At 33.1% G+C, this 14,649-nt stretch overlaps 1 protein-coding gene across 1 annotated transcript; it reads left to right on the forward strand.

The window, feature by feature from the left end:
- Positions 1–2,001: 2,001 nt before the first annotated feature.
- On the forward strand, positions 2,002–6,987 carry LOTGIDRAFT_121860 (hypothetical protein; the record flags this gene model as incomplete). Its single annotated transcript, XM_009059382.1, has 7 exons — positions 2,002–2,109; positions 3,068–3,230; positions 4,882–4,961; positions 5,135–5,320; positions 5,873–5,963; positions 6,194–6,252; positions 6,760–6,987. Coding segments are annotated over 7 exons (915 nt in total), but the record flags the coding sequence as incomplete, so codon positions are not given.
- Between the last annotated feature and the right edge of the window lie 7,662 nt (positions 6,988–14,649).

Here is a 14,649-nt window from a genome sequence, read left to right on the forward strand (position 1 = left end):
TGATAAATATGTTCCGGATGGAGATAAAAGCAGGCTGTTGTGAGTTAAAATATATCTTTTAAGTTAAAGGAACAAGTAAAGTTTTTCTATATTTGCATGGATGATCGCACTTGAATTTTGTTGCAATTTAGATTAGACCATTTTAAAAAAAATAAGCTTCCCTGAGGAAGATACCTAGAGCTCTCAATGAAGGTCGTTGGTTCTATAGTCGGTGGGCATTGTGTCACATTTCCTCATTATTTCAGTCGATCCAGCTGCGATTTGACTTTCACAATGTCAAGCTTTTCGAACTTAGTAGCTTGACATTGAGAACCTAAGTTATTGTCCTTATAAATAGTGTTTTTTTTTTATTTTTGAATATCGAAACAATTCGGTAGAAATCGTGAATAGATTTTATCAATTTGTAAATTTTTATTTTTTTTTTAACCTTTGTCTTTTCTTTACTTTTACCACGCCAGACCACCACTTTAATTCAATAACCTCCATCGGCCTGACATCTTGAACTTCTATTTTTAGCAAGATTTTATCGATTACGTGTACAAAACAATTTCAACCAATCAGACTGCCGAGAAAATTTAGTTCCGGACACCAAAAACACGTCCAACATCCGGTTTGATTATCTTCATAGAAAATACACATTTTACCATCTGGACGTCAATTTACGACGAATAAAGGACATTTTACTACCAATTTTAGAGGTTTGTGCCAAAATTTGTAGCTTATAGGTAGTTCTTTTTAATACTTTGGCCATAAATTTTGTAAAAGTGACCAAATGTATGTTTTAAAGAATTTATTTTCTCTTGCGGCATTGAATGATTACTATTTTGATCATTCAAATTAATCGTGAAGTTTGTCAAGCAAATCATTAGCCGTCTGCTGTAGGTGACAGACAGACTTTGATTAAAGTGATACTACGTCTTAGAATGAACATAAAATTGTATCTCAAGAATGGTCAATATGAGTATATATTCATCAGTAAACTTACCTGGTGTCATAAAGTTACAACAGAATCCCTGGAAAATTTGAAAATTCCTAAGTAATTATTGAAAAACGCTTAATCTTGATATTAAGAGTTTTTCAATAGTTTATTGCATATATATGGATAATTGCTAAGTTTTTTGGATTTATCGGATTACATAAGGATCTTGTTATGTTATTTATGACACCAGGTATATCTACTGCGTACTGGCTCTTATTCGCCAAGTTTAAAATTCTTAAATTTTATGTTCATTCTAAGATGTAGTATCACTTTAAACATGTAAAATTTTAAACCTAATTAGAATTCATAAGTTCCGTACTTGGTCTTGATATATTTTTGTTATTAGTAGTGGCAAGGGGTCGGGGTATCATTATTTGCTATATTAATGATATTATTAAGAATTTTAAAGCACTGTGTCACTCAAGTCACTGTCTGTCGGTGTCAGAAATAGTTACTTCCCCAGACCAATGATCTTGTTGAAATGATCAAACTTTCATACACCACAGAAAAGAAAATGAAACGAAACAGTTATTTCCAAACGGATGTCATTTAACTTTGTCTCTAGCTTGTCTCTTTAGCTCTAGTTTGATTCCATCTATCATTGCTTGTTTCTTTTATTCCAGTTCATGATGATAGTCCAGTTTAGATACTGTCTGTTTGGTACAGCTGTACTGGTAGTGTTATTAAATACAGTATTCACAGCTCCTGTTCAACAACAAAAACAACAACCTATTGAAGGAGATTCAAAAGATGAAGTTGTTGTGAGTTACATTAATTGTTTTTTTTTTTGAAAGAGTTCTTTTTTAATTTCTTTTTCTCTCTGTACCAGTATATTAGACTATATGACAAACTTTTTATGAGTGAGGACGAGGATTACAAGATTTACAAGATGTGGTTTTCCAATTTTATGGTTCAATGGATTTCCCATTTAGTCTTGAACCCTGTGCCAATGCCTACTGTCGAATAGTAACTTGTTACTTTCAATTACCCTAACTATAAAATCTAATAATGATATATTTTAGGACACTGGTTTAGAGTATGATAGATATTTACGAGAGATTGTCTCTGTGCTGGAAGAAGATGAAGATTTTAGGAAAAAATTAGAAGCTGCCAATGTTTCAGAAATCAAGGTAAGAAAACTTATAATGTTGGCTATTTCAATAAAGAGAGGAAAGATTAAAAATTACAAAATCAGACTTTAAGATGTTGATCAGCTGATATTAAGACTTAAAGGGCTTGTAAAGGTGTTTTCTAAACGTATTATTTGTATCATCAATTTGAACCATTTCAATTTTCAGTCAAAATGTCCGTGGCTCTTGTATTTCTACTAAAATTAGCGTTTGACGTCACTATTACAAAAGCTGTTATTAATATATAAGGACCTTTGTGAAAATAACATCACATAATGCATTTAATTTAGGTGGAATTGCATGAGCCACAGATGTTAGATTGAAAATTTGTGTAAAATAGTTTTCTATTGGCTGCAGCTGTAGAAATATTATAATATTTTTGGATGATAGCAGAGATGGTGATTGGAAAGAATTTTTGTCTTGACTATGTCCTACAATGTATAAGAGAAATCATATCTTGCAACCAGCTGTTACAGCCTATAATTAACTTGAAAGATCTGATATACAGTATACTCTGCGTAATAATGTATTTTATTAAATCATTCATATATTGACAGCTTTCATATCACCGTATTAACCAACCAGAACTAATTCTTTAATTCAGTTGTCAATAAGGACTCTAGTGTAACTGATTATTCAATTATGATTGTTGTATATCTGGATTTCAAAGCAGTGTATATCAAACTATTGCCTTTCCCTTATTGTTCACTGCATGGCATCAATCCAAAATTGTTTAGGAGATGAAATGATAAACACTGGCTTAATATGCTAGTCTCTGATCCCAATATGGTTGAAATGAAATGTAGTTGGAAATTGAAACAATGTTACCTGCTTCCTTTGTCCTAGAAAAATGTCCCTAATTGCACAAAGCATGGCTTTTCCTATCCTTCTTCATTAGCCTACACTGAAGTTTTCTTGTATTTAGTTGTTTAAATTACATTATTTTTGTGCTTTCTAGGATGGAAGTATCGCCAGACATCTGGAGTTTGTGGGTCACAACGTTCGAACGAAATTAGATGAAATCAAACGACGAGAAGTAGATAGATTACAGGAACTAGCTCGATTGAAAATGAAACAAATGAAGGGTACGGAAATATTACATAATATAGCGTATCATGGAGGTAACTTAATACTAACTCTGGAGTTACGGCACCTCTAGTTACTATAGTTACCAGTTCATCACCTCTAGTTACCATAGTTAACAGAACATCACCTCTAGTTACCATAGTTAACAGTTATGCACCCTAGTAACCAGTTCATCACCCCTAATTATTGTAGTAATCAGCCCTACACTCCTTGGTACTATGGTTACCAGTTCACCAACTAGTTACCAGTTCAGCACCCTTATTACTATAGTAATCGTCTCTACACTCCTAGTTACTGTAGTTACCAGTTCAGCACCCTAATTACTATAGTTATTACTTTACTACTTAGTTACTATAGTTGCAAGTTTTACTACTTAGTTACTATAGGTACCATTTCATCACCTAGTATTAAAGTTACCAGTTCACCATATAGTTACTTTAGATATCAGTTTAGCACCCCTAGTTACTATAGTTTTACCAGTTATATCAATTTTTCACTCTAAAGTTCTAGCTATCCCTTCTTAGAATTATTTCTCATTGATTTTGTTAGCTTGAGAACTTTGATTATAATATCATTATTACAAAAGGGTAAAAATGATTAGGCCTTACATTACTGATGAGCATCAAGAGAAGATCCTGAGTACCCATTGATAGGCCTGTCTTCTATTCTGCCCCTTTTAGACACTATAACCAATAACTAATGGATTGGGATTTACGAAAAAATGTAATACACCCAAGGCAATTGTTGTTGTTGTTTGTGTCCTATTTGGTTTGTATTTTGATGATATCTTCAATATAATAATAGTTAACATTGAGAAATATCAAAAAAGGTGAAAAGTTCAAAATTAAAAATGAAAAAATGTCTAAATGGAAGTGAATGATGATTTGTTACAAGTATATAATATACAAGAGACCTGCTCTAATAAATCATTTGATTTTTGCATTTTTATCCTTATATATACCATGACTTTTATCTTTCATCTTCAAAGATGGGTTCCCTTATTTTGATATATATATGATTAATTGGTATTTCTAGTGAATTATCAGGTATTCTTAATCATATCGTTATGTTCTTATTGCATATAATTAAGAGTTTTAACCAATCATAAATGTTCATGTATGTAGTCTGGATAAACAAAAAAATACTTTCTGACCTTTCTTGATCGGTCACTCATTGGAATTCTGCTGGTAATTCTCTTTTAATTTTAGCTCATTAAATAAAAATAAGGGAACCCATCTTTAACCTCTAACCCTTAAACAGTTGTTTTTTATTCACTTTTTCATTTGTTTTTTTGATGACTTTAGAATAGACTATTTTAAATACTAACCTTTGTATATATTCATTAGAATATAGAAAACTATATACATGTAGATATATTGTGTTGTTCAATTTTCCAGCAGTATTTGCATTATTCTCTGTCTCTATCCACTTTCTTTATTGTTTGGATTCAGTTGGACGCAGGTTTACCTGTAATTAAAGATATTGGGGGTCCCATTTCAGAAACTCTTAATGTAGAATAATTTGAGTATTTTCTTCATGTGATCTTGTTCCATCGTAAGATGTAAGGGCAGTGTGAATTAGTTATATCAAGCCATATCATCTGAAGATCACAAAGAATGAAACAACATGTTTCAGGTTCTGTATTTATATTATGATTATTGATCTATATTGCAGGAGCCGTGCGAGATATAAGAATACCTGGACATTTAGATGTCATGAACCCACATTCCTTTGAAATGAAAGATTTAGAAAGTTTAATCAAAAAGGTATTAAACATTTCATTAGAATTTAAAGGGAGTTCAGAGATATTATGACTGTGTATTTAAACATGACCTATTTAATAGTGGCAGGTGTCTTGGGTATTTAACTATTTATAGGGCTGAGATTAATTTATATAGTTAGATACAATCTTCATGAACTGAATTTTTGTGTGTTTCAGACAACCAATGATTTAGAAGAATTAGATAAACAACGACGAGATGAATTTAAGGAATACGAGATGGAGAAACAGTACGAAGAAAAAGAGAAATTAAAACATTTATCCGAAGAGGAGAGAAAGAAAGAAGAAGAACGATTGGCTGAATTAAAAAAGAAACACGGTGAACATGAAAAGATTAATCATCCAGTAAGAACAGTTCATATTTACTCATCAGTGTGTGGAGCAGTCCATTAGGGGTCTTCCTTCAAACTTTTTTTTATTCATTCGGTCCTTCTGTTCAATATTTGAATTGGACATGAAATATGCTTAATATCTACTATCACTTCCTTCAATTAATCAGTTACGCAAGCTGGTGTTTATAATCTGATAAATTGTATTTTTTTCACTTGACAATACAGTGTACAAAAACATCACAAAGCAAAACAAGAATTTCCATTTTTATGCTCTGCAATTTATCTGCTATCTCCCTGAAAACTTGAAAAAAACATAAATTGTCCATACTCTGAGACAATGTTGATTGAATAGTTGAGTTATTGCCCTTGATCAATCCAGTATTCACTCTCAAACAACAGACATCCCTAGTTAACATATTTAATTAACATAACCTTCTACTTGCACCTAGTTTTATTGTAAATCTTTACTTTGTGACCTTGACCAGTGCTTTTATGAGACTATGTTCTCATCACCATCTAACACATCAATGTATATTATTTAACAAGTATTTCTGTGTAATTTCAGGCCAGTAAAGATCAGTTTGAAGAAGTTTGGGAGAATACAGACCATCTAGATAAAGAAGATTTCGATCCTAAAACATTTTTTCTTTTACATGGTAAGTTCTGACTTTTCATTTTCATATGAATCTATCTGAGGTCCTGTGTGCACGTTGAAGATTCCTTGACAGTCGTAAATAAAAACAAGTAGGCTAATGCCACTTGACAGTGATAAACAGAGATAAATCTCTTTCACCGACAGAAACTACATTAACATTATCTCCCCTGTATAATCTGAGAATTATCTCCCCTGTATAATCTGAGAATTATCTCCCTTGTATAATTATAGATGCAAATGGAGATGGTGTATGGAGTATACAAGAAGTAGAAGCTCTCTTACAACACGAGGTAAGTTGATACAATAATCTTCTACACAAACATATTTCTGAATACCAGTAATATCTTCCCAGCCAATACACCTTGTCACAGTGAATTTTATAAAGACTTCTATTTAATGATTTGTTTTTGATGTCACTTGATATTCTCCCATCTGTACATTGTCTCATCATCATACTTGAAACTACTTGAGCAGGTATAGCATGTATTTGGGACCGAAGTAGTAAATCTAATTGATGTCCCATGTTTTTCAAACTGGCCAATGGACTTGCTTTCACGTAACCATTTTTAAGTTTTGTTGAATGAGCACTGGCAGCAACTCTAGTGTTAATTGGTTAAAGCTATTTGGATAAAGAGGACCATAGCCCCATGTAGATTATTGATGTACAATGAGTTAGATTTTCATAATTTTCCCATTAATTCATTTTACATTGACTTGGTTTAATTCAATATTTTTCATTAGGAAAGCTTACGATCGTTTATTTTCTAGTTGTTTAAATGTTGATGTTTTATTTGTAGTTAGATAAAGCTTACGATGAAAAGAACGCTGATGAAGACGACCCAGTTGAGCGAGTTGAAGAGATGAACAGAATGAGAGAACATATTTTCACCGAGATAGATCAAAATCATGATAAATTCATTACTCGAGATGAGTTCCTCATTTATACCGGACCTAAAGGAGATCGAAAAGAATTTGAGGAAAATGAAGATTGGAAGGTAAGTTGTTATTCAACCAATCTTGTCTGACTGGATCTCCAAAATGGCTGCTTGTGATTTTTTTTTTAAGGACAATGGTATCCAGATATTTACTATGAAATATCTAGCTATCTGCCTTATTAGAGGGCCCTCATTCGTTTTCCATTTATAATAAAAATCAAATTGAATGATGGAGATATATAATTGATATATTTCCTGTGTTGGCAGAGTCCTTGATATTTTTGTTGAAGTAAAATTATGTGTCGAGACTGAAAGGGAAAAGTATTATTTTGTATTTGGAATCTGATGTAAATTTTACTTCCCAGTATGTGCTTCATGACAGTGTCTTGAGGATTCTATTGTGTTCTTGAAATGTGATAACTAAATCTATATGAGCTTGTGAATAATTGGGAAGGTGGTAAAGGGGTATTTTGGTGAAAGTAGGAGAGAGAGAGAGGGAGGGGGTGTTTTATGTTTATGAAATATAATAATGACTCTATTTGTAGACGTTGGATCAAGAAGATATTTTTAACGATGGTGATTACCAAGATTTCTTAAAAGAACATCATCAACAGGACAATGTAATTATTATTATTATTATTATTATTTACAGACGTTAGACCAAGAACAGATGTTTACTGATCAGGAATATAATGATTATTTAGCCCGTCATCATGCCCAGCCCGGTGTCATTAATGTAATTACCCTTTTTCCATTCTCTTCTCGTCTTTATGTTTCCTACCTCGTGGCGATGATGTTACAAATAATACTTTTCTGTGTAGAATTGTGTATAGACGTGCCAAAATCACATTCAAGCGTAATGGTACGACACAATCATATTTTGTGACATCATCATATATAGTGACATCATCACATATTGTAACATCATCACATATAGTGACATCATCACATTTTGTGACATCATGATATATTGTGACAACACATTTTGTGACATAACCGCATATAGTGACATCATCACATATAGTGACATCATCACATTTAGTGACATCATCACATTTAGTGACATCATCACATTTAGAGACATCATCACATTTAGTGACATCATCACATTTTCTCCTCTGTTGTGCATCTTTATGATGGTAATTGGGTGAATATATCTGTGTTTATTCTGTTAAATTTCTTGGTGGTGCTTTGGGATTGGAATAATCTAACCCTGTTTATTTTAATATTTCCCAATGTCTGATAATTGTGGAGGTGGGTGGAATGTTTAAGTTTTATCAGTCATTTTTTCTGTCTATTCTGGTTTATTTCTGGTTATTTATTTATTTATTCTGTAAGATGTATGATGAAACTATAGAAGATGAGCCACTGGAAGTAAGTCTTGCAACCAAACACAGCCTTGATCCAAACCTACTCCTTAACCATTTATTTATATAGTTTGTTGTCTTTATGCAGCCTTAAACACCAATTGAACCCTTTAAGTAGCTTGCAGCCCCTCTCATAATGATTTAAAATACTTATATTGACTGTTTTACAACCCTTATCTTCCTGTAGTAATCTTATAGGGCATGTCGCCCTACCCCAACAAGAGTTTAATGTCTTCTTCTATCGTCTTGCTGAGAAAAATAAGTTTGTTGTTACCTGAAATTTATCAGAAATTGATGTCAGTTTGGAATGTTATTAACAATTTAACAATGACTAATGATGAGGAAGGATAAAGCTGGAATATCTGCTTCCAACAAAACCTTCTTTTATGACATAGTATTTTTATTTTGCCTGATTTTTGTTGAAAATATTATCAAAAGTAGTAGCATGGTAATTTGGCTATGTATTGATTAATGATAATGATTATAAACTATTTAAAGATGGGCTCCCTTATGTTTGGGAGATCATCATTATTCATGATGTTACTCCCTCGTTGTAAAATGCATGGCATAATCAAGATTTCTAATTGAGATCAGAATTGGAGGACATAAACATCTGTTATGTTCCATTTCATCAATCATTGTAAAATTGTCAGTTTCTTATAGGTTTGAAGAATTTCATATTTATAGATAGTGAACCAATTTTTTTTCTCGTTTTTCCTTATTTTTTGTAACAAAGTTTCAAAGACCTTATTTTTATATTTTTGAGGTTGTTTTTTAATATTTTAAAGTTTTTAATTAAATTTTTTGTTTTCCCCTTCCTTTTCTTAACTTCAAATGTGCCTTTTTTATCCAATTTTTTATTGATATACATCTAATTGATCTCAAAAATTGAAAAATTCTGATCTAACTTTTCTTTTTTTTAGATGCCACAAGACCCAAGTGTTGTCAATATGAACATTCCACCAGGAAACCAACAGCAATTTCATCAGCAACAGATAGCAGCACAACAGCAGATTATAGCTCAACAGCAACAACAAGCGGCACAGATGGCTCAACAGCAACATGCTGCCATTCAGCAACAAGCTCAGTTAGCTCAGCAGCAAATAGTCGCTGCACAGCAACACATTGCATCCCAACAACAGCAGTTTAATCAACAGGTACTGTCAATGATAGGGGTGGGACAATTTCTCAGTGTCAAGCTATTACCAATTGAATCTTAAAGAAATAGGTTCGTCATTCATTCACAGCTCACTGTCAAAATGCGAGCCTTCAAATCCATGTGTATTCATGATAATTTAAATTACGACTCATCTTTTCTTGAGACTCCACCATACATAGAAAGACATATAGAAATGGAAAGTGAAAATCTTAGTATTTTTGAAGGAGTTATGCAATTTTTGTACATATCTAGTACTCCTGAAAACTATCTACATATATTCTAAACCCAAATCAACTCCTGAAAATGGTAAATCTGTATTTTAATGTGATGTTTTTCAAACAAAAAGTAAAATCTAGAGATAAAGCACCCTCTCTGTGTGTATGTTTTGAACCTGACCAAGATGTTCTATGGTATCTTTTTTTCGAATAAACTTACCACAAGGTGCAGACAAGTAGGACATAAAACTCCATTCATTTCATTTCGAATAAACTTAAACATTTGTCAGGTGTGGAAGATAACTGATTCCCTCCTTTTTATTTTTACACTAGAATATTTATTTTGTAGGGTCAGGCTTTACATAACCAGGCTTCACAGGGGGTCAATCAGCAAGGTATGAACGGTGTCCCAGTCCAACAAGCTGGTCTTCACGGACAACAACAACAACAACAATTCCAACAGCCTGTTGTACAACAAGGTCAAGCTCAGGCAGTTCAAGGTCAAGCCCAACAAGTTCAAGGCCAAGCCCAAGCTCAAGGTCAACAACAATTCCAGCAAGGTCACCAGCAACCTGTTGTACAACAAGGTCAACAGCAACCAGTTGTACAACCGCAACAAGGTAGTCAGCAACCTGTTCAGGTAAGAAATATTTTAAATCCTTATAGAGCCCAGACCATAGAAGCAAATTTTCCATGACAAGGAATGCCAAATTGTGGCAATAATGTTTACTCATTGGTCACTGCATGGTGCTAACTATCTTCATAATGCTCAATCTGAAGCAGAAATGTAGGACGTAAAACTCCATTTCATTTCTCTGTTGCTCTTGTAAAATTTTGTTTTATTTCCGATTTTGTTTTTTTCAGCCAAATCAAGTGCATGTTAATCAAGTCTAGTCAAGATTAAGCAAAAGATTAAGAATTGAACATCAAAATCAGAGAAAAATGAAGAAAAATTGAAAAAAAAAGTTTGATGGTGTAAATAATGTGGTGAATGGTGTATATGAGTAATCTGTATATATTGGACTGTTGCTATGGAAATGAACTGGTGCTATTGGCCTGTTACTATGGTAGTGTTGCTAGAATACCATGATGTATGGCAATGTTGCTGTGGTATTATGGATTGATTGCCATGGTACATGTTCTGAGAATTGGTTGCCTTGGTGATTAAGATTTGTTGATATGGCAACGTTATCATGAACAATGTAGTATATTTGAAATACATTGTAAGGGATTTAATCATTATTCATCACTGCCTACAGGCTTAATATACATTATTATAAAACTTGTTTTATAAAAACATTGATACACATTGTCTCAAATATTGAATTTAACGAACTTGTCTAGTCTAGTTTTGTTGAAACTTCTTCAAAATATTTACAGAATCGTATTTTGTCATGCCTCAAATCACATATTGAGATTGTGCGCCATGGTTCCAAAGGTTGCTACAAAATTGAACAAATTATGGGAATTTTTTTTAAATTTTCCAAGCTGAATGCAAGGCAATTATTTGCAGACTTGACGAGTCACAAAATAAATTTTTTCTATAAATTTTGATGAACAATGGCTACCATTGTCTAGTCTTTTAATGAAATAGAAAAAAACTTTGCTGAAACTTTGAAAAAATATTTTATGGAAAGTAATAATAGTGCAAAAATATCCCTCACTCCTACAGTGAACTTTTCCACTCTTACATAACAGCATCTTTTAGGGTGAGTTCAATATTGGATTTAGGGATGTCAAATAGATAATTGTGTTTCGCATTTTATTGTAAACTTATTATAATTAAACAAATTTATTTATGTGCTTCTAAAAATATATCCAAAAAATGTCTGATTTTTCAGAAATATCCTTGATCTTTGTACACTTTTTGTGTTTTGAGTCCTATCCTGGATCCAGTTTTCAAGATTTGTATAATGAACTTTGTTATATGTCTAATTGTAAACGCATTTCACTTTTTGAGAAATTTGAAAAACAGGGTACTGGAAGTTCATTATTTCTCTCTCTGATTATAAAAATAAATGTTGAATATTGTAATTTAAAATGAAGTGATATATTTTATAAATGTAATTTAATTCTATCTGTATATATTGACAATTTTATCAGAAATGTTATAAACCCTGTCAATTGTGTTGATGTATTGATCTAAAATTGCAGGCCTCGTATTCTTGAAACGATGTTAACACTAGGATGTCCTAGAATCAATAAAAGATAAGAACCTAGGACATCCTAACGTTAGTTTGATCGTTACGTGGCCAGATCTCTTGACATGTTGAAATCTTAAATAAAGAAGAGCTCATGTTTCACAGATTTTAACTTTTAGTAAGTTAATTTCCGATTTTGACAATATGATGAGTTTGATTGGTTAAAACGGTACGTGTGTATATTAAAAAGCAATTTTTGTGACCGACCAGTCAGGTGACTGAAGCAAGGTCATCTGCTTTATTTTTGTTAAGGGGGTCAGGGGACCACATTTGTCCCATAGAGCAGATGCCCATGGACTGAAACTCTAAAATATCCTAAATTTTCGTGCAAATGGCACCAAAAGGTTGGCCTGTACTTGCTGTCTCAAGAATGGGCCCTGGGATTCGACTTTATCAGTAAGATACCCCTGCTCTGTATGATGTTCCATTTATAAACCCCCAAAACTAACATATTTGTAGTACTTTTTGAAGGTTTTGAAGGCCACTGGTACCTTATCTTCCACCGAAATAAAATATTGGCTTACTTGCGCGAGAGTATTTCTAATATCCATTAATCTTATTTGTAAAGAATTCTCTACGAATCAAATTTCATGGCAAAATTAAATATTGGCTTGCTGGCTCGAGAGCAAGACACAAGCTGCGTTTAGACAACCACAAATGATCTGGACCGAGTACAGTTCACTTCAAGCGGGCCAACTTTGCTGTGTAAACGCGGCTATAAATAGATTCTCCTTGGTTTATTTAGGTTTGGATAGATTGGAAGTCCAAGGCACTCCTCGCTATTATCTAAGATTCAAGAGTATATCCGAGGTTGATTCCAATTGTAAACGAGATCAGTCTAATATATTTTGAGGTAGAATAAGGAGTAATTGAATATCTACAAAACATTCATATATTGTGTTCATTACTACTCATACTACCTACAAATACAGTGGACTATTTGTATTTGATCTTCCCACCAATGTAATGTCTTTGTTGAATTACAATTTAACCTTCCAAAATATAACCACCCACGATAAGTTTTTTAGTTGTTTTTTCAAAGGTATCCCCTACCCTATCAATTTTGGCAAATCTTGCAAGACTTACACGCTTTCAATATGAATACACACATAGACCAGGCCACGTATTCTCGAAACGATCTTAGCGCTAGGATGTCCTTGGTTCTAATCTTCTAACATTGATTTTAGGACATCGTAGCACTAAGATCATTTCGAGAATACGTGACCTGGTTTTATGTATAGGATTAAACCATTCGGTAATCATCGACAGTTTTAAGCTGAATCTGCTGCAGAGCCTAAGCTTTCACGATAGACCGTGTTGGATAATACACAACCGGGGATAGCCGATCACGAAAACCCGAATGAAAGTATTTTGACTTATAAACCGTAAAGGACTTATTTTAAGAGGTAAGGGGGCGCAACTCGTGCCTACAATACAATGTCAGTTCAGTCTGTGGAGACCAGTGAGCTGTACGTAATTCGCATGACCCCTTCAAATATACTTAGAACTTGTGATTTTGACTTTCTATTTCTAGATATGTCTTTTCTCCTTTTTTATATGGCAGGGTCTGAAGAAAAAACGAGTCGTCGATTTAACTTTCAAACGCAAATACACATGGATTTGAAGGCTCAAATTTCGACGATGAGCTGTGTACACTATTACTGGTTGGCTTAGCTAAAAACAATTCACGTTTCTGAGACTAATTTACGTTTGGTTAAACGGATGGCGAACCTATCCCTTTAAGTACGTTATAGATATGAATTAACAAAATCTAGCGAAACAAGTCTGTTTGTAGGCTACTTTGAAATCCCACAATCTTGTTCTGCTCTACTTTTTTTAATAACAAACAATGGGAAATTATTATATAGGGTTCGTGATTGTTTACCAAATATTAGTCTAATTTTACACATAATTAACTTCACTTACGTTTAGGTCAGGGCTTTTCAACCTTTTTCTTTCTATTACCCTTTTTAGGATTTCTGATCTTTACCACCCCAACCGTTGCTAAAAGAACATGTTAGTTATAGATAACATCGTATCGTTGCTTAAAGAACATATTAGATGTAGATAACATCGTATCGTTGCTTAAAGAACATGTTAGATGTAGATAACATCGCACCGTTGCTAAAGGAACATGTTAGATGTAGATAAAATCGTACTGTTGCTAAAAGAACATGTAGATAACGTCGTACCGTTGCTAAAAGAACATGGATGTAGATAACATCGTACTGTTGCTAAAAGAACATGTAGATAACATCGTACCGTTGCTAAAGGAACATGTTAGATATAGATAACATCGTACCGTTGCTAAAGGAACATATTAGATATAGATAACATCGTACCGTTGCTAAAGGAACATGTTAGATGTAGATAACATCGTACCGTTGCTAAAGGAACATATTAGATATAGATAACATCGTATCGTAGCTAAAATAACATGTTAGATATAGTTAACATCGTACCGTTGCTAAAGGAACATGTTAGATGTAGATAACATCGTACCGTAGCCATAGGAACATGTTAGATGTAGATACCATTGTACCGTAGCTAAAGGAACATATTAGATATAGATAACATCGTACCGTTGCTAAAGGAACATGTTAGATGTAGATAACATCGTACCGTTGCTAAAGGAACATATTAGATATAGATAACATCGTACCGTTGCTAAAGGAACATGTTAGATGTAGATAACGTCGTACCGTTGCTAAAAGAACATGTTAGATATAGATAACATCGTACTGTTGCTAAAGGAACATGTTAGATGTAGATAACATCGTACCGTTTCTAAAGGAACATGTTAGATGTAG

This window comes from Lottia gigantea, assembly GCF_000327385.1.
Source record: "Lottia gigantea unplaced genomic scaffold LOTGIsca_39, whole genome shotgun sequence".
NCBI lineage: Eukaryota > Metazoa > Mollusca > Gastropoda > Lottiidae > Lottia > Lottia gigantea.